This window comes from Chrysemys picta, chromosome 14 (assembly GCF_011386835.1).
Source record: "Chrysemys picta bellii isolate R12L10 chromosome 14, ASM1138683v2, whole genome shotgun sequence".
NCBI lineage: Eukaryota > Metazoa > Chordata > Testudines > Emydidae > Chrysemys > Chrysemys picta.
Window position 1 is genome coordinate 32,293,823 of NC_088804.1, and position 25,489 is coordinate 32,319,311.

A 25,489-nucleotide genomic window follows, 5' to 3' on the forward strand; every position below is an offset into this window, starting at 1 on the left:
ATTGAAAAGAAAATTGGTCCAATCTTGGCTGGTATAAATCCATGTAGTTCCACTGAAGTCAGCAGAGCTATGCACCAGCTGAGGCTGTGACCCAATATTGCATACTCCTTAATTTTAAGAACTCCATATTAACAAACAAGAAGACTCTCTCAATATTGGCTGTTTGTGGGACATGGGATAATTTCCAGCTAATGGGGACAAATTAAAGCATGAATAGCGTTCCATTTCTTGTAGTATAACAGATGAGCTTGATTTCAAACAGGACATTTTCCAAATGATAGGCCTGATCCTGTCTGGTACTGAGCAAATGCAACTCCCATTGAAGTCAATGCCTCTCAGTCAGGTCCTAATGTGTTGCTAGAATTCACAATTTCTTTGGAAACCTGGTTTAAGGAGTACCTCCGGCTGCCAGATGAGGTAGCCATCAAAAAGGGCATGACACTTATGTACTGAGGGGTGCAGGCACACTAAATCATTCTCCAATATCCCCCAGTAGTTGATCTATGGAGTGGAATAAGCAGCAGTGCCAGAAGAAATTATTATTTGTTCTGAACATCAAATGTATATGTATGATGCACATGTATTTTAAAAGTATAAAGGGTAGCCTACAGGGAAAGGGAGGCGGGAAAAGTAAACACTTCCTTGGAGTACTTCCTTGATTAGAAGAGTGAGGTAAGGCCTCCATGTGTTTTTGTTTTTACATGCCATGGTAGACTGGCTCCAGCCTACCTCAAGGACCTTTCCTTTCTTCACATCCTTCCCCTTCTTTTAATCTAGCACTGAGTTCCTCAACCATTCCTCTGCACAATCTGGCCTCTTTTGAACCAAGAGTCTTCTCTTGTGCAATTCCTTTTGTCTCAAATAGCCTCCCTGTACCATTGATTCCATTTCACTGAAACTCTCAGATTGGAGGGGGGACCCCAACCTCTTGTCTCTTGTACATCTCTCCCTCTCTCTTGCTGTTACTTCTTTGTGGAACTGTACTGATTACTCCGTAGAGCCTTCTGGCATTTGTATGAAAAGAATGGCATACATATCACTATTGTACCCATGTATCAAACCCTGGCCACAGACATACATGCAGAGAAGAACCCAGGCCCTTTAGCATCAAACATAGGTCTCTACCTCTTGAACAAAAGGAGAACACCCTTAGGTGTGAGGAAGAAACACCTGGGTTGAGAGGATGATGTATTACACGTGCTCAGTTGGTTTTGGCAGCTAATTCCTATTGCTGTAAAATTTCTTCATGATAAAATTCAGCACATAGACAAAATTATAGCTAAGAAATTGTATAGTCTGAAATATTCCGGCATGTATTTAGATTGATCTTGCACTCTTGCTCATTTTATACTATTAGTTTTTTGGACAGGCAACATGGCCAGTGACTACAGCACTGAAGTGGGATCCAACACACTTGTAGTCTATTCTTGGCTTTGCCAGTGACTTGTTATGTGATTTGGGGCAAGTCACTTTCCCTCTCTGAGTCTCTTGCTGTGTTTGTATAGTGGCTAGCACAATGGGGCCTCTAGGCACTTCCATAATACTGTTGTTTCTAATAATATGTTTAGAACGTTTTATCTTTATTAGGGTGGTAGAGAAGTGGAAGGGAAAAAAGCAAACTTCCAGCCCTGATGCAAATTTATATGTATCATGCATGAGGTTAAGATTTTGTCACAGTTAGTTTTAGTAAAAGTCACGGACAGGTTGTGGGCAATAAACAAAAATTCGCAGAAGCCCGCAACCTGTCCGTGACTTTTACTAAAAATAACAGTGGGGAGGAGGAAGGGCTGACTGCCAAGGAGATGGAAGACCGAGCCTCTCGGGAGGGGAAGGGGCACCAGCCCCCACCACAGCCATTGTGGTGGGGTCTAAAGCTGAAGAAGTCAAGGAGGTTTGTTAAAGTCACGAAACCTGTGACCTCCGTGACTAAATCGTATCCTTAATCATGCATAGTGCAACAAAGGTAGAAATTGAGAGTAAAATGTTGCCTCATAATTCCGAGCAAATCAAAGTTAATGGGAAAATTTAAGGTTATATAAGCAATAACACCCTAGTAGCAGTAGTAGTGCTAGGCAATAAATGTCTCCAACTCATAAAAACCAAAGATGCAGGCTCAAATTTTACGATCTTCTGAGATGTTTATTCATGGGTGACTGGCTCTGTTGCTCTAGAGTTGTTGGTTTTATTTGACCACTTTCATAGTTAATATAAATAGATCATTTTAAATGTGAGCTTTATGGTGAACAAAAGGTCAAATATGGCAAACGCAAAGATAAGACCACTGGATTAATAACCAAGAACAGTCAAGCAAACAAAGATTCTTTTGCTACTTTCATCTTATCTGATTTGGAATTATGTATACATTAGAGATATAGCAGATCTAACTAGTGAAAGCAAGTAACAGTACCATATAATTAAGCAACAGTTCAAGCCAAACTGGCATTTCCAGTTAAGTTTGTTTGCACCCTCAACCAATAAAAAGCAAAACCAAACCATATGAGTGTTTCAGCAAACTAGATGTAGGTGGGTTTATTGTTCTGGAAACTCTAACATGAAATATACGATAATTATAAAATAGTGCCCATTGTCATAAGCTTTACACAAGCCATAATACAAAACAGGGGGAGGTGGGAGGGAATCTAAACAAAATTAAAAAGTCCCTAAAAATCCTACCAAAACAAGATACATCACTGCACATGCCTCTGCCCCTAAGGAGAGGATAAGAGGACAAACACATGATATATGTTATTCATAAGAACGGCCATACTGGATCAGACCAAAGATCCATCTAGACCAGAATGCCGTCTTCCAACAGTGGCCAATGCCAGGTGCCCCAGAGGGAATGAACAGAATAGGTGATCCATCCTCTGTTGCCCATTCCCAGCTTCTGGCAAACAGAGACTCGGGACACCATCTCTGCCCATCCCGGTTAATTGCCATTGATGGACCTATCCTCCATGAACTTATCTGGTTTTATTTTGAACCCTGTTTATAGTCTTGGCCTTCACAACATCCTCTGGCAGAGTTCCACAGGTTGACTGTGCGTTGTGTGGAAAAAATACTTCCTTTTGTTTGTTTTAAATCTGCTGCCTATTAATGTTGCTTAATGTGCTACTGGAGGGCGATGACTGCAGTATAGGAACCTACAGAGAATAGACTACTTATACAGATAGGTGTTCACTAGAATGAGTAGGGTTTTTTTGTTTTTCATTTCACAACATTCTAAAAAATTTTTTTTCCCTTTATTAATCTCTTTAAAGCACAAGCTGAGAGTTTCAAATAAGAACAGTTTCAATTGATAAGTGCAACTGTTAATGCTATTGCCACAGCTACCTTATATCAAAGCTTGTTCATATATGAAATATCTATCAATACAGAAATGCTTAGCAATTTCAGGTGAACTAGAGCTGTGAGTGCTCAGAAATACTTGCAAAAACATCAGACACATTAATTCTACCATTTAGAGTGTACTTTGCCATTTACAATATATGTTTGAGAATATTGTTTGGGAACAACTGTTGTAGCTGTGTTTGAGCATTACAAAATTTGTTTGAAGGGCAACTCTAAAAACCCCTTAGGCCACAATACTTCCTACATTCCGTTTAATCTGCCATGCATAGTTAATAACATGAACACTCTGTTTAGATGTCAGTTCACACTCGTAAGAATGGCCTTACTGGGTCAGACCAAAGGTCCATCCAGCCCAGTATCCTGTCTACCGACAGTGGCCAATGCCAGATGCCCCAGAGGGAGTGAACCTAACAGGTAATGATCAAGTGATCTCTCTCCTGCCGTCCATCACCACCCTCTGACCAACAGAGGCTAGGGACATCATTCCTCACCCATCCTGGCTAATAGCCATTAATGGACTTAACCTCCATGAATTTATCCAGTTCTCTTTTAAACCCTTTTATAGTCTTGGCCTTCACAACCTCCTCAGGCAAGGAGTTCTACAAGTTGACTGTGTGCTGTGTGAAGAACTTCCTTTTATTTGTAATAATCCTGCACAAGGTTCTCATTGGAATTATTCTGGATTTACATGATGTAAATGAGATCAGGTTCTGGCTTCTAATCTCTCGCTGACTGTTTCTTCATCAGTAATATGATGAAGAAACAGTAGGACAACAACTCTTAGCTATACCACAAGTGTGTTATGAGATTATAAATTTAATTAATGCTGCTGAAGAATTTTGAGATTCTCTGGTGGAAGTCTATCAAGAAATGTGAAGTGTTACTATTTTCTGGTTACATCTCTGGGGCCAAATTAAAGGAATGTAATATGCTTTTCCGCTGCATTAGAATAGTAGACCTGAATGAGGTTTGGTCTACATTTTTTGACTTATCTGTTGCAGGTGATCTTCCCAGCATTTAGTAATCACTTTACTAGATGCTGGAGGTAAACCACTGACCCTAGAGTGGAACCAAAACTCCATGTGCATAGGCTACTCCCTTAGTACAAGCCCAGATCTGGGAAATTTGATGGTTGCAGAAAGCACCACATACCAGACCTGTATCTGTCTGCTGCCAGTGTTGTGCCTCACTGATCATTTATCTTTGATAACGTAAGGGGTGCTGCTGGGCTAGATGAAGACTAATTTTTTTCTGACATTTACCCAGGTATAAATCTGGAGTAATACTATTGGAATAATTGGACCAGGTCCTTGGACCAAGTTCTTGGGACTGGCCTAGCGATGTCCAGAACAGCTCAGGGTAGGGAGCTGTGAAACCAATCAATTGAATCATGGAGCAGGTCCTCAAGGAATCAATTCTGAAGCAATTAGAGGAGACGAAAGTGATCAAGAACAGTCAGCATGGATTCACCAAGGGCAAGTCATGCCTGACTAACCTAATTGCCTTCTATGATGAGATAACTGGCTCTGTGGATGAGGGGAAAACAGTGGATGTAGCAAAGCTTTTGATATGGTCTCCCACAGTATTCTTGCCGGCAAGTTAAAGAAGTATGGGCTGGATGTATGGACCATAAGGTGGATAGAAAGCTGGCTAGATCATCGGGCTCAACAGGTAGTGATCAACGGCTCCATGTCTAGTTGGCAGCCGGTTTCAAGTGGAGTGCCCCAGGGGTCGGTCCTGGGCTGGTTTTGTTCAATATCTTCATCACTTATCTGGAGGATGGCGTGGACTGCACCCTCATCAAGTTTGTAGATGACACTAAACTGGGAGGAGTGGAAGATATGTGGGTGGGTAGGGATAGGATACAGAGGAACCTAGACAAATTAGAAGATTGGGCCAAAAGAAAACTGATGAGGTTCAATAAGGACAAGTGCAGAGTCCTGCACTTAGGACAGAAGAATCCCATGCACTGCAACAGACTAGGGACCGAATGGCTAGACAGCAATTCTGCAGAAAAGGACCTAGGGGTTACAGTGGATGAGAAACTGGATATGAGTCAACAGTGTGCCCTTGTTGCCAAGAAGGCCAACGGCATTTTGGGCTGTATAAGTAGAAGCATTGCCAGCAGATCGAGGGACGTGATCATTCCCCTCTATTCGGCATTGGTGAGGCCTCATCTGGAGTACTGTGTCCAGTTTTGGACCCCACACTACAAGAAGGATATGGAAAAATTGGAAAGAGTCCAAGAGTGGAGGGCAACAAAAATGATTAGGGGGATGGAGCACATGATTTATGAGGAGAGGCTGAGGGAACTGGGATTATTTAGTCTGCAGAAGAGAAGAATGAGGGGGGATTTGATAGCTGCTTTCAACTACCTGAAAGGGGGTTCCAAAGAGGATGGATCTAGAGTGTTCTCAGTAGTACCAGATGACAGAATAAGGAGTAATGGTCTCAAGTTGCAGTGGGGGAGGTTTAGGTTGGATATTAGGAAAAACTTTTTCACTAGGAGGGGAGTGAAGCACTGGAATGTGTTACCTAGGGCGGTGGTGGAATCTCCTTCCTTAGAGGTTTTTAAGGTCAGGCTTGACAAAGCCCTGGCTGGGATGATTTAGTTGGGGATTGGTCCTGCTTTGAACAGGGGGTTGGACTAAATGACCTCCTGAGGTCCCTTCCAACCCTGATATTCTATGATTCTATGAATGAGGTAGGGCTTTTTCACACTGTTGCTTTTCAGAGGAGATCCACGTCCTAAAGTCTGTGTTTTACTGTAACAGGTCGACATACAACATTCACGGTCAACTCTCCTTTTCTTTCAGTTCTCAGATGACTTTATAAGGAAGAGTTTAGCCTCTGAGTGGCCACAAATAATTGTGATAGCAGATGGATCCTGCGGAGAATCAAGCTCAGTTCTTGGAATCAGTCCAGATTACATTGTGGAATCCTGTAATGCTTATGGAGCAAATGCAGCTATTGAGAGGCGTGATCAGAGACAGGTAATGAGAAGAACACTCGTTGCTATCAGCTGTTTACTCCCGTCTGCTGTATGATGCTCTATACTATAGAAATAAGGTGGGGTTTTAAGGGCTTTTATGCTGCCATGTGACATTGCAAGCAAACTCTAGGAGGTGAAGGAAAAGTATTTTTCCCACTGACTTAAATAGGTGATGCTTTATATTCTGGGGTACATTTTAAAAGGCTTTATAAAGGGTGAATAAATTATTAATAGATGTCCTAAACATGTTACAGAGGACATGTATGTGTTGTAGATAATTCTAAGTACATTGGTAGATCTTATGGTTATAAGCAACTTACTGACCAGTTGGGCCCTGTAACAACTGAATAACAATTTCTTAAAACATATATATTAATCATTTCTTACCTCATCAATACCTTACGTAAGGTTATGAATGTTACATAACAGACATGCTTTTCCTATTATTTAGTTGCCTGAGTTCAAATTAATTTGTTCTCAATATTAAGAAAAATAGACAACCCCAACAGCTTCGTATTCAACTTTCTTGGCAAATATAGTAAGTAGGGCTGAACAAGATTACATAAAGGAACAACTGATTAGAGGAAATGATTACCATGTGCAGTGGATAGTTTGGCTGCTAGAATATTAAGGGAAGATGACAAGAATAGATGAATTGCACACTATGCCAGTTGCCTTTTCCATGCATTGCTTATTGGTATTGCTGTCCTAATCCTGTCATCCTTTGAAAGGAAAGAAACAAGCCGTGAATGAATAGCAAGGGAAATGTCAAGCTTTATGCAAGGCTCAGGAGATGCTGTTCATTATCCAGGGACAAAGACTCTGAGAAGAGAGCTCATAAATAGGCTGGGCATAATTCATTTTTTTTATCATTGCAATAAATATCAATGTTTGTTTTTAAGCATTTTTTTATTTCTATCTATATACATTTTCACAGCTGTGGGAAATTCTGGTGGGGGTCAAATAATGTGGGGAGTGAGACAATAATTATTTAATGACAGACATTGAGAGTTAAAAAAAAATAAAGCTTTATAACTATAAAAACACAAATTGTCAACATCATAAGAATGGCCCTACTGGGTCAGACCAAAGGTCTATCTTGCCCAGTATCCTGTCTTCTGACAGTGGCCAGTGCCAGGTACCCCAGAGGGAATAAACAGAACAGGTAATCATCAAGTAATCCATCCCCTGTTGCTCATGCCCAGCTTCTGGCAAACAGAGGCTAGGGACACCATTCCTGCCCATCCTGGCTACCTACCCTCCATGAATTTATTTAGTTCTTTTTTGAATCCTGTTATCGTCTTGGCCTTCACAACATCCTCCGGCAAGGAGTTCCACAGGTTGACAGTGCACTATGTGAAAAAATACTTCCTTTTATTTGTTTTAAACATGCTGCCTATTAATTTCATTTGGTGACCCCTAGTTCTTGTGTTATGAGAAGTAGTAAACAACACTTCCTTATCTACTTTCTCTACACCAGTCATGATTTTATGGACCTCAATCATATCTCTCCTTAGCCGTCTCTTTTCCAAGCTGAAAAGTCCCAGTCTTATTAATCTCTCCTTATAGGAAGCTGTTCCATACCCCTAATCATTTTTGTTGCCCTTTTCTGAACCTTTTCCAATTCCAGTACAGGCAAGTCTCATCTTACGCGGGGGTTCCGTTCCACAGTTAGCGTGTAAAGCGAAAACCGCGTATAGTCAAAATTACATTGAGTTGAATGGCGGGTGAAATCGCCCGCACTACAGGTACAGTATTAAAATTGTTATTTTTCCCTTTTTTGTTTTGTTTTGTTTTGTTTTTGCTGACTGCGTAAAGCTGAAATTGCGCATGTTAAATGCGCGTAAGATGCGACAGACCTGTATATCTTTTTTGAGATGGGGCGACCACATCTGCACAAAGTATTTAAGATGTGGGCATACCATGGATTTATACAGAGCCAACATGATATTTTCTGTCCTATTATCTATCCCTTTCTTAATTATTCCCAGCATTCTGTTCGCTTTTTTGACTGCCGCTGCACATTGAGGGGATATTTTCAGAAAATTATCCACAATGACTCCAAGATCTCTTTCTTGAGAGTGGTAACAGCTAATTTAGACTCCATCATTTTATATGTATAGTTGGGATTGTGCTTTCCAATGTGCATCACTTTGCATTTATCAACATTAAATTTCATCTGCCATTTTGTTGCCCAGTCACCCAGTTTTGAGAGATGTCATCACAAGTTGAACTATACAAAGTACCGTATATACTGGTTCATTAGCCCATTTGTTTATAAGCTGACCCCCCAAAATGGATAGGTAAAAATAGGAAAAACTATATGACCCTTTCATAAGCTGATCCTATATTTCAGGGGTTGGAAAACTTTGGCTCCTGGCCCATCAGGGTACGCCGCTGGTGGGTTGGGATATTTTGTTTACGTGGAGTGTCTGCAGGCATAGAGCCCCTCAGCTCCCTGTGGCCGCAGTTCGCCGTTCCTGCAGTTCCCATTGGCTGGGAACAGCGAACCGTAGTCACAGGGAGCTGAGGGACTCCATTCCTGCAGACACTCCAGGTAAACAAGACAACAGTGTATTAGATATTCAATTCAATGATTCCATAGAGTTTAAAATCATCAAATTTTGGTGTAGACCCATTTATAAGCTGACCCCCGCTTTTTGGTGCATCACTTTTTAATCAAAAATATTCGGCTTATGAACGAGTATATATGGTAAATATCCTTAAATCAAACTCTAAGTTCTCAAGAAGCATTATTTTTACTCTGACTATCTGTAAAATTCAATTATTATCGATGCAAATATTTTTTTCAGCGGTTTCTGTGTGTTAGTTTACCAACTAACAAAAATTGAAGCCTTCCAAGCACACTCATAAATCACAAGAAATTTAACCTCACAGGCAATTTTTGTTACTTTTCCATAACTTCACAAATATTGTATGGGCCTGATTTTCAGATGTGCCAAGTGCCTATTTACTTTGAAGAGAGTTTGCAGTGCTTAGCATCTCTGAAAATTAGACTGTATGTGTGCGGAAATAACTAGCATGCTAAGCATGCTACCAAAATGTCTCTGGGTTGCTCCCAGTGCTTCTGGAATGTTTTAGTACCAAAAAAGAAACCAAGCAGGGACTCTATGAGTTGACCTATTTGTTCGCATTATGGTGGCATCTGCAAAGTGCGAGATGGTCCTCACACATCCTGCCCCAAAGAGCATACAATTTGTTTTTCTTCTTTTGTATTTAGCACCTACTATTCTATTCTGAAACAGAAAAGTCAATGTCAGGAAATATACCATGACTTTAATCTAATATCTGTTTTATAAGACTTTAATCCAGTGTGATATTTGTTATTATATGTCAAAATAAAATTAATTCAGGCTGTCAGACGATTAAAAAAATTAAACTTGATTAATCACACTGTTAAACAATAACAGAGTACCATTTATTTAAATATTTTTGGATGCTTTTTACATTTGCAAATTATATATACATATATAAATTTGAAAATGTAGAAAACATCCAAAAATTGATATGTATATATAAAAAATCAGTTACAACACAGAATACAAAGTGTACAGAGCTGACTTTTTATATTTATTTTTGATTTACAAATATTGGCATTGTAAAAAAGCAAAAGAAATAGTATTTTTCAATTCACTTAATACAAGTACTGTAGTCAGGGCCGGCACCAGCGCAGGAAGCAGGTGCTTGGGGCAGCCAATGGAAAGGGGCGGCACGTCCGGGGCTTCAGTGGCAATTCGGCGGCGGGTCCCTCAGTCCCTCTCGGAGGGAAGGACCAGCCGCCGAATTGCTGACGAAGAATGAAGCGGCACGGTAGAGCAGCCGTCGAAGTGCCGCCGATTGCGGCTTTATTTTTTGTTGTTGTTGTTTTTCTCTTCGCTGCTTGGGGCAGCAAAAAAGCTGGAGCTGGCCCTGACTATATGCAATCTCTTTATCATGGAAGATGAACTTACAAATGTAGAATTATATACAAATAAAACCTGCATTCAAAAATAAAACAATATAAAATTTTAGAGCCTGCAAGTCCACTCAGTCCTACTTCTTGCTCAGCCAATCGCTCAGACAAGTTTATTTACATTTGCAGGAGATAATCCTGCCTGCTCCTTGTTTACAATATCACCTGAAAGTGAGAACAGGTGTTTTCATGGCACTGTTGTAGCCAGTGTCGCAAAATATTTATGTGCCAGATGCGCTAAAGATTCATATCTCCCTTCATGCATCATTCCAGGGGACATGCGTCCATGCTGCTGATGGCTTCTGCTCGATAACAATCCAAAGAAGTGTGGACTGATGCATTTTCATTTTCATTATCTGAGTCAGATGCCACCAGCAGAAGGTCTTTTTTGTTGGTTCGGGTTCTGTAATTTCTGCACCGGAGTGTTGCTCTTTTAAGACTTCTGAAAGCATGTTCCACACCTTGTCTCTCTCAGATATTTAGAAGGCACTTCAGATTCTTAAACCTTGGGTCGAGTGCTGTAGCTATCTTTAGAAATCTCACATTGTTACCTTCTTTGTGTTTTGTCAAATCTGCTGTGAAAGTGTTCTTAAAATGAACAACATGTGCCAAGTCATCATCCGAGACTGCTAAAACATGAAATATATGGCAGAATGTGGGTAAAACAAAGCAGGGGACATACAATTATCCCCCAAGGAGTTCAGTCACAAATTTAATTAATGCATTATTTATTTAACGAGCGGCAACAGCATGGAAGCATGTCCTCTGGAATGGTGGCCAAAGCATGAAGGGGCATATGAATGTTTAGCATATCTGGCACATAAATACCTTGCAATGTCGGTGTGATGTTGCACTCTATATGATTTTATGAAAATATATGTAACTGGAATATGCTTCATGCAAAAGGACTCTTGTAAGGTATCATTACAAAGCTTATAATCTACTGAGTGTGGTCATCCTATTTGTATAAATGTACCACTCTTATATCTGAAACTAGAAATATGAAATATAACTCTGAGGGCCTGTTGTAATTATGCAAAGTGTGAGCCATTAATGGTGGTTTGGAATCTTGATGACTCCCATAACCAGGACAATTGTCTGCAGATGGTTCTGTTTTACTTGTAAGTCTCCCTATATATATGTGTGCTGGCAAGTGGGTAATGAAGTCTTACAGTGACATGTGATCATGTCACCTGAACTAGAATCCATCTTTAACCTGGTGCTTTTCCATTAAGAAGGAGGGGGTGGGAACCCAGAGAGGGACAAAGGATTCCCACCTTATGCAAAATGTATATAAATAGGTGGAACAGAACAAAGGGGAAGCCATCATGAGGAATCAACTGGCTACCACCTGAGCTGGAACAAGGGCTGTACCAGGGGAAAGGACTGTGCCCAGACTAGGAAGGCGTCCAGTCCGTGAAAGAGACTTATTAAAACATCTCTCAGGGTGAGATTTTATCTGTACTCAGTTGTATTACTGTATTAAGCTTAGATTTGCATGTTTTATTTTATTTCACTTGGTAATTCACTTTGTTCTGTCTGTTACTACTTGGAATCACTTAAATCCTACTTTCTGTATTTAATAAAATCACTTGTTACTTACTAATTAACCCAGAGTATGTATTAATACCTGGGGGGGGGACAAACAGCTGTGCATATCTCTCTATCAGTGTTATAGACGGCGAACAATTTATGAATGGATTTATTTGGGGTTTGGACCCCATTGGGAGTTGGACATCTGCGTGTTAAAGACAGGAACACTTCTGTAAGTTGCTTTCAGTTAAGCCTACAGATGTTAGGGGACGTGGTTCAGACCCTGGGTCTGGGTTTGCAGTAGGCTAGTAGGTCTGGCTCACACCAGGCAGGGCACTGAAGTCCTAAGTTGCCAGGGCAGGAAAGCAGGGGCAGAAGTAGTCTTGGCACATCAGTTGGCAGCCTCAAGGGTGTTTCTGTGATCCAACCCGTCACAGTTGGCTACAAAAGTGCCATGCAAATGCCTGTTCTCACTTTCTGGTGACATTGTAAATAAGAAGAGGGCAGCATTATCTCCCGTAAATGTAAACAAGTTTGTTTACCTTAGCGATTGGCTGAACAAGAAGTAGGACTGAGCGGACTTGTAGGCTCTGAAATTTTACATTGTTTTGTTTTTGAGTGCAGTTATGTAACAAAACCCCCTACATTTGTAAATTGCACTTTCATAATAAAAAGATTGCACGACAGTACTTACATGAGGTGAATTGAAAAAATACTATTTCTTTTGTTTATCATTTTTAGAGTGCAAATATTTGTAATAAAAATAATATAAAGTGAGCACAGTACACTTCGTATTCTGTGTTTATAATTGAAATAGATTTATTTGAAAATGTAGAAAAACATCCAAAAATATTTAGTAAATTTCAATTGGTACTTTATTGTTGAACAGTGTGATGAATTGCGATTAATTTTTTTATTCATGATACATTTTTTGAGTTAATCTTGTGAGCTAACTGCGATTAATCAACAGCCCTAATTTAATCTTTAGGTAACAGATTGCTCTCCGATACAATTGGTAGTGACTGGAAGCCATTATTGTTTGATACATCTGTCTTGCTGGCCTGTGAAATGAGTTTGGCCCAGACCTGCATTCATTTACACACTCATTTAAGAACATGAGTGGTCCATTGGAGTCCTCTGCACTTCCTATTCTGCACACCTGTCACAAGGACTAGACATAGTAGAGAACCATAGACTAGAGGGAAGGATTTGGCCTCAAGCCTTTTTCCAACTTTCTTTTTGGTGAGGAAGGGAGAGTTATGGTGATAATTCATGTGTAAGACAAGGGCTGAAAAGATATAGAAAAATACCTAGCAACGTGAGCAATGTCATGATGAGAGATAACGAAGCGATTTTGCCCAACATCCGCAACTAGTAGACAGGATAAGAAAATACATCTTTAGTAGTGATGTATTTAAATAATTTTCCAAAGGAGTAGAAAACAACCATATTAAAACTAGCAATAAGCAATAAGAGTCTCCGTAGGGATTTATCTCTAATGTTTCTATAGTGCTAGAGTGGAGCAGACCTTTACAGGGGTGCCCAGGAGAGGGTGGAACATACAGGGAGGCTCCACAGTTGGATAGCTCCAAAGAAGCTGAAAGAAAGCCATGCTCTGGTCCCCAGTTCTCCTCTCACTAGCCCATGCTATGGTTTGGCCACAGTGAGCTGGAGCAGACTACATCAGACTTTACTTACCCACCTTAACAAATACTTTACACTTGTGAGTAAAGGCTGAAGAACTTGGTGCTGTAGTAGCAAGCTGAAATATATGGAACAAAGGGCTGGTCCACACTAACCTCCCAGTTCGAACTAAGATACGCAACTTCAGCTACGTGAATAACGTAGCTGAAGTCGAAGTACCTTAGTTCAAACTACAAGGTACTTACCACGGGTCCACATGCGGCAGGCAGGCTCCCCCGTCGACTCTGCGTGCTCCTCTCGTGGAGCAGGAGTACCGGCGTTGACGGCGAGCACTTCCAGGATCGATTTATCGCGTCTAGACAAGACGCGATAAATCGATCCCAGAAGATCGGTTGCTTACCACCGAACCCGGAGGTAAGTATAGACGTACCCAAAGACTGGCTATTTGACAAAACTGGCTCTTTTGAACAATCTCAAGTTACAGTAGTCTTAACACAAGCAGAACTTTTTTTCTTTGCATTATTATGTGGGACAAATTGTAATGTATCTGGGTCCTGCAGATCAATGGATTCGTCTTTGAATGTGAAATTAATTTCCTGTACATGTATAGTATAAGATATGTCTGTTTGTAATTTACGATTGCCACAAGTCATGTTGGAATTTTATGGTCTCTTTTTTTCCCCCTAAGAATTCTGACACAGCAAATGTGCCTGGGCAGCTTCAAATAACTGTCTGCCTTATAAATTATAAACATGTTCAGTTAATTTAAAATGTTGCAATTAACTCTGCATTTTATATGATGTCCAGAGAGATTTTTCCTTTTCTGAGGCAGTTAATTTCTAATAACACAAAAGTACCACCCCCATAGCCTTATTGAAAAATTATTCTTAAGAATATTTTGCCCTTATGTGTAACTTTCCAAGCATTTTACAAAAGAATAAAGTATCATTATTCACTAACAGATGGGGAAAGTGAGGCACAGGGGTTTTATGGCCCGCACAAGATCACACAACAAGGCAATGTCAGAATCACGAGTAGAATCAAGTTCCTTGATCTCATGACCGAACCAGTGCCCAGTCCACTGGACCATGCGGTGTTCCTATGGAAAAGGCAGTTTGCTTTTAGAGTTCTTAGTGCAATTTCACTGTGCTGAAAACACGATATACTAGTATCCCAGAAATGTTATTTTCTCAGCCTTCAGCGTGAAGAAAAATCATCTAGAACAGGGGTCGACAACCTCTGGCACGCAGCTCACCAGGGTAAGCACCCTGGTGGGCTGGGCCGGTTTGTTTACCTGCTGCGTCCGTACGTTCGGCCGATCACGGCTCCCACTGACAGCGGTTCACTGCTCCAGGCCAATGGGGGCGGTGGGAAGCCTCGGCCAGCACATCTCTCTGCCCGTGCCGCTTCCTGCCACCCCCATTGGCCTGGAGCGGCGAACCGCAGCCAGTGGGAGCCGCAATCGGCCGAACCTGTGGACGTGGCAGGTAAACAAACCGGTCCAGCCTGCCTGGGTGCTTACCCTGGCGAGCCGCGTGCCAGAGGTTGCCGACCCCTGATCTAGAACAACACAGGAAGGAAATGAAATGGCAATGCAAATGCACAGGGTAACTTTCTGAATTCTTCTTATCCGGAAACAAAACCTCACTCTCTAAATATTTAATTCATTGCAAGGCATCCCATGTGAGGGTCATCAAGTAGAATCTGTGAAATGAACACATTAGTTAGATTAGCCCTTAATTATTTTTCCCTTTTTTTGCACTTTATAGGTGCCAACTCCAGAGATCCGTGCTCACAGTCTATATTTTGATCTCTCTGCTTATGGAATGGATATATCTTCCACGGGTAAGGAATCTCTGAAGCCAGGATTTCATCTGAAAATCTATGGGACATTCCGTAATCGATACATGGCTTTGGCATGTCCAGCTTCTGATTCCAAAGTTGTTAGATTTCTACGGCATACTCTCAATTCCTCAGTGAGTATTCAAAACTATCATTTTTCAAAGGGCCAGGAAGCTCTTTGAGAAGAGTATTATTTTTCAATGTTTTAAATTTGGTAACACCGAGCTAAATTATGTAGCCCTTATTCAAGCAAAACTTTCATTTATGTCAACTGGAGTTTTGTTCGGTTGCAGAAAGTTGGCCCAAAACCTATGATTGGATGCACACGTTCTTGGCTTTAGCCACTGTGTAAAGAGTTGAGGTTTCAGTCGCAAAGACTGGATACTCAGTTAAAGCTACTTCTTTCTCATGAGCAATATGGGAAACAATCTATACCTGGGTATCTAAGGTATGTCTATACTGCAGCTGGGAATGTGCCTCCTAGTCAAGGTAGACAGACACATGCTAGCTCTGCTCCAGCATGCCCAAAATAGCAGTGTGAACATTGTGACATGGGCTAGCTACCTGAACAAGGACCCCAGGGGAGCAGGCTGGCTTGTACACTAAAGCAGGGGCAGGCAAACTTTTTGGCCTGAGGGCCATATCGGGTTTCCAAAATTGTATGGAGGACTGGTTAGGGGAGGCTGTGCCGCCCCAAACCGTCAGGCATGGCCTGGCCAATGCCCCCTATCTGACCCCCCCCCCGCTTCTTGCCCCCTGACGGCCCCCCTGAGACTCCTATCCCATCCACCCCCCCCCCAGTCCCCTGACTACCTCCAGACCTCCCGCCCCAACTGTCCCCTGCCGCCCCATCCAGTCTCTCCTCTCACTCCTGACTGCCCCTCCAGGACCTCTGCCCCATCCAATCACCCCTTCTCTCTGACCACCCCCAGAACCCCTGCCCCTGACTGCCCCCCGCCGCCCCATCCAACCCCTCCTCTCCTTCCTGACTGCCTCCCCGGGACCCCTGCCCCCATGTTTCCCGCCCTCTGACTGCCCCAACCCCTATCCACGCCCCCGCCCCCTGACCACCACCCCAAACTCCCCTGCCCCCTTACTGCACTGCCTGGAGCACTGGTGGCTGGCGGCGCTACAGCCGCGCCACCCAGAGCACCAGGACGGGCAGAGCCAGTCACGTCACCACACAGCACAGAGACTGGGTCAGGCCGCGGCTCTGCAGCTGCACTGCCCCAGGAGCTCACAGCCCCGCCGCCCAGAGCGTTGTGCCGGCGGCGCAGTGAGCTGAGGCTGTGGGGGAGGGAGAACAGCAGGGGAAGGGCCGAGGGCTCAGGGGCCGGGCAGGAGGGTCCTGCAGGCCGGATGTGGCCCGCGGGCCACCTCTGCTCTAAAGGCTAGCTCACACCACCACCTGTACCCAACATCCATACTGCTATGCTTAGCATGCTAGCTCAAGTAGAACTAGCGTGTCTGTCTATGTGGGCTGGGCCTGGGAGGCATGGTCCCAGCTGCAGTGTAGATATACTCTAAGTCAGCTAAGGTTTGCTGCTTCTCTGAGGCTGTGAGAGACTATAGCTCTTCAGAAATATTCACTGTGTTTTTGATACTTTCATGTGTATCTCCTTATGACAGAGTGCTGGAAGCTAGCAATGGAACCAGCACTGTGATCACTTAGGCATCAGCCAGCTCCCCAGGAAAAGGTTGATTCAGGATATGGAAGCTAATTAGCTGAATAGGCTGGGAGGGCTGATAAACCAATTAGCCCATCAGCTGCGGGGGATATACAAGACACAGGAAGGAAGTGGGAGGAGTGCGGACTCAGGCTAGCTGTGTGGAGTGTGTTCAGACAGCTCAAGAAATGGAAATCTGTGTTCTTCCTTGGCCCTGTGGGAAAGGGCTAACAGTAGAAAAGCACTGTAAATATTGCTGCACAGAGCTGTCTTGGTATTTGGTGATGGGAATGTAAATAAATCACACAAAGTTGTCACTTCCCCCAGAAACCTCTCAAGCTCTGTCCAGTATGTGAGAATGGTGAGGGAGCCTGCCCCATTACACTCCTAAGAGCAGAGCTGGTGAGAACGTTGTCAGTGAAGTTTTTGTTGTTGTTGAATAATTGTTTCTTCAAAGCTGAAATGGTTTATGAAGATGCATCCATTTTGAGTAAGCTTTTCTTGGGAAGGTTTCTGAGGTCCACAGTGAAGTCTCTGGTGACTTCACCAGAGACACCTTTTCAACACAATGCCTTTTAACCAGAAAAAAAAAAAGATTTTTCATTTCTCATGAAAATAAAACAAACTTCAAAACCTCAGAAAGTTGTGCCAAAACTCAATTGTCATTCTTTGGCTAGCTCTATCTATTAGCATTAATGAGGTTTATCCATATGAATCCCACAGCAGCTGATGGGAACATACATGCTAGGGGCAATCCCATACATTTGGCTCAATCCTAAGTAAGGGGTGGCACATAGTGGCCCTGCCAGGGCAGTGCAGCTGAGAAGGAGTTGTGCCACAGAGTAACAATTCCTTCCCTTTCACCGCTTTGCTTTAGTGGTGGTGAGGGTAACTTACTACTACACTCTTTTCCAAGGTGTAGCATATTCCTACTGCACTGCCAGCTTATTTCTACTGCAGTCAGCCAGGTCTGCTGGCTAGCGCATTGGGGAAGATGGAGTCTTGGCTCTCCCGTTCCCACCTTCTTGCTCAGGGGAGGTGTATCAGGTGCTTAACTCCTGCTCTCCTCCCTGTGCCCAGAGCCACAATCCAAGGAAGTCCTACATGGATACACAGAAGTGTGTGGACTCCTTACTCACCCGCACAGCTGTGTAGGGTCAAGACTCAACTGAACCATTAATAAAGAGGGAGGAAATCAAACTGAGCTCACAAAATGTCACACTTGTTATCAGAGTCCAACATATTCTGTGAAAAACATGCAGCAACCTGGCCTTTAGTCAGTGCTTAATTTGTTCTGAAAGAGGTGCTGGGGCTCAAGCAATTTTTTTACTTTCAAAATTGGCTCAGCAAGCCCAGACACTCACTGCCTTTAGTAGGAATGAGCTCTGTTTTTTACCACTGTCATGTCTAACGTTTTTGAGCCTTTAGAACATAAAAAGAATATGTATTGCAGAAGAAGTCTGTGTGCGTACCATGCCTAGCGCAGGAACACAAGTGTGTGCTGAAGGCTTTATTAACAGGGTTTCAGAGCTCATGCCACCAGAGATCCAGTTAAACTCGTAAAAACTTCATGTTTATCACAGATTTAAAATGCTGGAGTCCATCCAACTAGGGAATGGAGGTCCCTGTGTATACATAGGTTGTGCCAAGAAAAGCAATTGAAATGTGAGCAATGAGGGTACATTGTAAACCACTAGTCTTCAAAGATCTATTTTTCATTTTAAAAGGCTGGGTAAGTGCAGCCTTTTTTGGGAGTAGCTTTCCCCTTCAATCTCTCTTGAAAAACAAACTCAGGTTCAGGTTCAGTGAGAGAAATTAAAGCATCAGTGAAAACATCTTGTGTAGCAAGGGCCAGATTTTCAAGAAAATCATTACTAGAGCTGGGTGGAATTTTCAGCAAAAGATGCAGTCCGTGACACCAAATTATTTTATGAATTAATGTTGACTTCACCAAATTGTTCTAGATTTAAAAAAAAATCCAAAAAATTGATTTAAATTTTGGTTCAAAATTTCTTTTTTAATTTTATTAACACTCAAATAGTTTAAAAATGTTCAAAATCAAAAGGAAACGGTGTGGGTGGCTTTTTGAAATGGCAAGCAAATGAACAAATCTTGTTGTCCAGCTCTACTTTATGACCAGATTTTTTTGAGTGCTCATCACCCACAATCAGAGTTTCAAAAGCACTCAGTACCCAACATCTTGAGCCTCTCTGAAAATCTGGTCCTATGTGGACACGTCATTCAGTGAAAAGTTTGCAATATGCTTTTCAGGCTCCTGTCTTATATCTGAAATTAAACACAATTTAACCTTTAACATACATTTGTATAACTCCTTGTGGTCTCACTGGATCAGCTAAACAACCCATTAGCAGGCTAAGCAAATGCGACTGCTTTTTAAATTTGTTCATGGTATTACAAATTTGATGGAGAATGCAATTGATCTAATATAGCTAGACTTTACTAACGTGTTTGATAGTGTCTCATGAAGCTTTATTTGAAACTAGTTCAAATTGTTTTTGAATCAGAATCAAAAACTGTCCAAAAGACCATAAACAAGGCAATAAACAACTAAGAAGTATCCAGTGGAATGCTTCAGGGACAGGAGTTGGGAGTAGTGGTATTACATATCTTTTTATTCAAGTGGCAATTTAAGGTTAAGGCTGAGCCTCTGGGGTACCATTTCCAGTTCTACAAGGGTGAAGCCCATTGACTTTAAAAGGACCTGGTTGATATCTTACACAATTCTTGACAATATAAAGGCCTAGAATTAACCCATGCTGTTGTGCCTTCCCCTGCATTGCATGATTTAAGGATACTATGCTAATTTATCTGGATTATAATAAGACAACCAGCCACATGGTATCTGAGCACCCGCTGAGGGTGGTTTGACCATGGCTCGGTTACAAATGGCAATTGCATAAAGGTCTTCATGGTGTACTTTGTTTCTGTAGTTCAAGGGTGATATGAATGACTACAAGTTGAATTTAAATTTGTCCCTTTTTTCAGTTTGTCACCTTTTCTACAGACTTAGAGACATGTCTAAAATGCTCAACACTGTCACGTGTCCAAGCTGCCGAACATTCTACACTCATTGATAAAGCATCTTTAAAACAAGTTCAGAGAGGTTGCTATGCTGTTATACAAGTGGATGTTTGTAACACGTACATCCCCAGGGTCTTGCTAGTGTGAGAAAGATAGGATTGCAGCCAGAAGACGTGACTGAGATGGCACAAGAAGCAGCAGGTTGGAATCAAAGATGGAGTGGAGGAAAAGAGAGGCAAAGGGTTTTTGTTCAGCTTTTTTTTTTTTTTTTTTTTTTTTTTTTTAAAGCCCTACTCAATGTACAGTCAGCCTGTCAGCCAAAAGAACCTCTGTTGGGCACTTCACAGAAAGGCTTATGATCCTTCTTTGTTTAACTTGCCCAAATTGCTTAACACAAAAGGCCTGATTCTGATCGCACTCTTAGTAGTGTAAATCAGGAACAAGGGTAATGCCACCATTGAAGTAAGTTTTTTCACCAGTATAAATGACATCTAGAATTGGGCCCTAGATTTTTCCAAACCAAATATTTTGTTAGTGCAATCCACGTTAAACATTCAGTATAGAGTGCAATCATTCTGAAAATGTACAGATTGGATCAGAGGTGGGCAAACTACGGCCCATGGGCCACAACCGGCCCACAGTACCCACCTGGCCCCTGAGCCCTCGTCTCCTCCCCTGCTGTTCTCCCTCCCCCGCAGCCTCAGCTCACTGCGCCGCCGGCGCAACGCTCTGGGTAGCAGGGCTGCGAGCTCCTGGGGCAGCACAGCTGCAGAGCCGTGGCCTGACCTGGTGGTCTGTGCTGTGCGGTGACTGGCTCCAGCCGGGCGGTGTGGCTGCCTGTCCTGGTGCTCTGGGCGGCGTGGCTGTAGCACCATCAGTCACCGGTGCTCCAGGCAGCGCGGTAAGGGGGCAGGGGAGTTTGGGGTGGTGGTCGGGGGCGGGGGTGTGGATAGGAGTCCCCGGGGGGCAGTCAGGAAGGAGGTAGGGGAGGTTGGATGGGGCAGCGGGAGGCAGTCGGGGCAGGGGTTCAGGGGGCGGTCAGGGAGAAGGGGTGGTTGGATGGGGCAGAGATCCGGGGGGGGGGGTCAGTAATGAGAGGATGGGTTGGATGGGATGGTGGGGGCAGTCAGGGGACAGGGAGTGGGGGGGGGTTGGGGCAGGAATCCTGGGTGGGGGGGCTGTCAGGGAGCAAGAAGCAGGGGGGTTGGATGGGGGCGTTGGCCGTGCCGTGCCTGGCTATTTGAGGAGGCACAGCCTCCCCTAACCAGCCATCCATACAATTTTGGAAACCCGATGTGGCCCTCAGGCCAAAAAGTTTGCCCACCCCTGAATTAGATAGATACAATTTAAAAACAGATTGGCAGAGAGGCTGATTTTTGTTGTTTGTTTTGTTTTTGCCTTTCTCTGCAGCATGGGGCACAGGTCACTTGCAGGTTTAAACTAGAGTAAATGGTAGATTCTCTGTAAATCATGTTTTGAGGACTCAGTAGCTCAGCCAGAGGTGAGGGGTCAATTACAGGAGTGGGTGGGTGAGGTTCTGTGGCCTGCAATGTGCAGGAGGTCAGACTAGATAATCATGATGGTCCCTTCTGGCCTTAGAGTCTTTGAGTCTAACTACTCTGAGGGTACGTCTACACTACGAAATTAGTTCGAATTTATAGAAGCCGGTTTTATTGAAATCGGTTGTATACAGCCGATAGTGTGTGTCCACACAATAAAATGCTCTAGGTGCTCTAGTCGGCGGACCGCGTCCACAGTACAAGGCTAGCGTCGACTTCCGGAGCATTGCACTATGGGTAGCTATCCCACAGCTATCCCACAGTTCCCGCAGTCTCCGCCGCCCCTTTGAATTCTGGGTTGAGATCCCAATGCCCGGATGATGCAAAACAGTGTCGCGGGCGGTTCTGGGTACATGTCGTCAGGCCCCTCCCTCCCCCGTCACAGCAACGGCAGACAATAGATTCGCGCCTTTTTACTTGGGTTACCTGGGTTACCTGTGCAGACAACATGGAGCCCGCTCAGCTCAGCTGAGCTCACCGTCACCATATGTCCTCTGGGTGCCGGCAGATGTGGGACTGCATTGCTACACAGCAGCAGCTGCTAACTGCCTTTTGGCGGTAGACAGTGCAGTAGACTGGTAGCCTTCATCGGCGATCTGGGTGCTGGCAGCCGTGGGGCTTGCCTTTTGGCAGTAAATGGTGTATTACGACTATTAGCCGTCCTATTACAAGTCGGGTCATCGCACGTTAGCAGAGTCTTCCCCGAGCAGCCGATTGTGCAATAGGCCTGAAGACCATTGTCATACGCCGCCCCGTATTTGCTGCCAAGCACCCAGAAAGATGCCGAGGGCTATCAGTCACGCTGCACCGTCGTCTTAAGATGTAAAAAATAGATTTGCTCTGTATTCATTTGCTTCCCCCTCCCTCCGTCAAATCAACGGCCTGCTAAGCCCAGGCTTTTCAGTTTAATCTTTGGTGGGGACCATTCTGTGTGACACTTGTTTGTGTTTCTCCCTGATGCACAGCCACCGTTCTTGATTTTTAATTCCCTGTGCCTGTACACCATGTCGTCACTCGGCCCGCCCTCCCTCCTTCCCCTAGTCCGTCAGATACTACGTTTGCGCCACAGCTCAGAGAGCCGAGAAGCGGTTCGCGCCTTTTCTTTGAATTCTGGGTTGAGATCCCAATGCCCGGATGATGCAAAACAGTGTCGCGGGCGGTTCTGGGTACATGTCGTCAGGCCCCTCCCCCCTCGTCACAGCAACGCAGACAATAGATTCGCGCCTTTTTACCTGGGTTACCTGTGCAGACAACATACCACGGCAAGCATGGAGCCCGCTCAGCTCAGCTGAGCTCACCGTCACCATATGTCCTCTGGGTGCCGGCAGACGTGGGACTGCATTGCTACACAGCAGCAGCTGCTAACTGCCTTTTGGCGGTAGACGCTGTAGCATGAGTGATAGCCATGGGGCTGGCAGCCGTAGGGCTGCATTGCACCAGCCCCTTGCCAGGCGATGGTATATTATGACTGGTACCCGTCATCGTCGTATTGGTGTGGCTGTCAATCATGGCCACCTGGGCAGACATGCTACTGTTTCGATGATGATGGCTACCAGTCGTAATATACTATTTTCTGCCAATTGCCCAGTATTGTCTGCTAAGCACCCAGAAGAGGCCGAGGGCGATGCTGGGTGCTGGCGGACGTGGGGCTGGCAGACGTGGGGCTGCATTGCTACACAGCAGCAGCCCCTTGCCTTTTGGCAGATGATGGTATTTTATGATTGGTACCCATCGTCATCGTACTGGAGAGGCTATCACTCATGCTGCACCGTCGGCTGCCAGCTTAAGATGTAAAAAATAGATTTGTTCCGTATTCATTTGCTTCCCCTTCCTCCGTGAAATCAATGGCCTGCTAAGCCCAGGGTTTTCAGTTTAATCTTTGGGGGGACCATTCTGTGTGACAGTTGTTTGTGTTTCTCCCTGTTCCTGTACCTGTACGCATGTCGTCACTCGGCCCTCCCTCCCTCCCTCCCTCCCGCCCTCCCTCCTTCTCCTGGTCCATCAGATACTACTTTCGCGCCTTTTTTCTGACCAGGCGCCATAGCTAGCACTGGGATCATGGAGCCCGCTCAGATCACCGCGGCAATTATGAGCACTATGAACACCACGCGCGTTGTCCTGGAGTATATGCAGAGCCAGGACATGCCAAGGCGAAACCCGGACCAGGCGAGGAGGCGATTGCAGCGCGGCGACGAGAGTGATGAGGAAATTGACATGGACATAGACCTCTCACAAGGCACAGGCCCCAGCAATGTGGAAATCATGGTGTCACTGGGGCAGGTTGATGCCGTGGAACGCCGATTCTGGGCCCGGGAAACAAGCACAGACTGGTGGGACCGCATCGTGCTGCAGGTATGGGACGATTCCCAGTGGCTGCGAAACTTTCGCATGCGTAAGGGCACTTTCATGGAACTTTGTGACTTGCTTTCCCCTGCCCTGAAACGCCAGGATACCAAGATGAGAGCAGCCCTCACAGTTGAGAAGCGAGTGGCGATAGCCCTGTGGAAGCTTGCAACGCCAGACAGCTACCGGTCAGTCGGGAATCAATTTGGAGTGGGCAAATCTACGGTGGGGGCTGCTGTGATCCAATTTGCCAGGGCAATGAAAGACCTGGTGATAGCAAGGGTAGTGACTCTGGGCAATGTGCAGTCAATAGTGGATGGTTTTGCTGAAATGGGATTCCCAAACTGTGGCGGGGCCATAGACGGAACCCATATCCCTATCTTGTCACCGGAGCACCAAGCCACCGACTACGTAAACCGCAAGGGGTACTTTTCAATGCTGCTGCAAGCCCTGGTGGATCACAAGGGACGTTTCACCAACATCAACGTGGGATGGCCGGGAAAGGTACATGATGCTCGCGTCTTCAGGAACTCTGCTCTGTTTCGAAAGCTGGAGGAAGGGACTTTCTTCCCGGACCAGAAAGTGACCATTGGGGATGTTGAAATGCCTATCGTGATCCTTGGGGACCCAGCCTACCCCTTAATGCCATGGCTCATGAAGCCGTACACAGGCAGCCTGGACAGGAGTCAGGACCTGTTCAACTACAGGCTGAGCAAGTGCTGAATGGTGGTGGAATGTGCATTTGGACGTTTAAAAGCGCGCTGGCGCAGCTTACTGACTCGCTCAGACCTCAGCGAAAAGAATATCCCCATTGTTATTGCTGCTTGCTGTGCGCTCCACAATATCTGTGAGAGTAAGGGGGAGGCCTTTATGGCGGGGTGGGAGGTTGAGGCAACTCGCCTGGCCGCTGATTACGCGCAGCCAGACACCAGGGCGGTTAGAGGAGCACAGCAGGGCGCGGTGCGCATCAGAGAAGCTTTGAAAACGAGTTTTGTGACTGGCCAGGCTACTGTGTGAAACTTCTGTTTGTTTCTCCTTGATGAACCCTCCAACCCCCCCCCCCCCCCGACCCGGTTCACTCTACTTCCCTGTAAACCAACCACCCCACCCCACCCTCCCCTCCCGCTTGCAGAGGCAATAAAGTCATTTTTTTTTTAACATTCATGCATTCTTTATTAGTTCCTTACAGAGGTAGGGGGATAATTGCCAAGGTAGCCTGGGATGGGTGGGGGAGGAGGGATGGAAAAGGACACACTGCATTTTAAAACTTTAACTCTTATTGAAGGCCAGCCTTCTGATGCTTGGGCGATCATCTGGGGTGGAGTGACTGGGTGGACGGAGGCCCCCCCACCGTGTTCTTGGGCGTCTTGGTGAGGAGGCTATGGAACTTGGGGAGGAGGGCTGTTGGTTACACAGGGGCTGTAGCGGCGGTCTCTGCTCCTGCTGCCTTTCCTGCAACTCAACCATACGCTCGAGCATATTAGTTTGATGCTCCAGCAGACGCAGCATTGCCTCTTGCCGTCTGTCTGCAAGCTGACGCCAC

General features: G+C 44.5%; 1 protein-coding gene across 2 annotated transcripts in view; it reads left to right on the forward strand.

Moving 5' to 3' along the window:
- LOC112059879 (uncharacterized) overlaps positions 1-25,489 on the forward strand; it is a 46,531-nt gene that overhangs the window by 6,343 nt on the left and 14,699 nt on the right. For both annotated transcript variants that reach the window (XM_042852143.2, XM_024107161.3), the window contains exons 2-3: positions 6,168-6,344; positions 15,263-15,469. In XM_042852143.2, the coding sequence (XP_042708077.2) occupies positions 6,168-6,344; positions 15,263-15,469 (384 nt within the window). The remainder of the gene's footprint in view (positions 1-6,167; positions 6,345-15,262; positions 15,470-25,489) is intronic.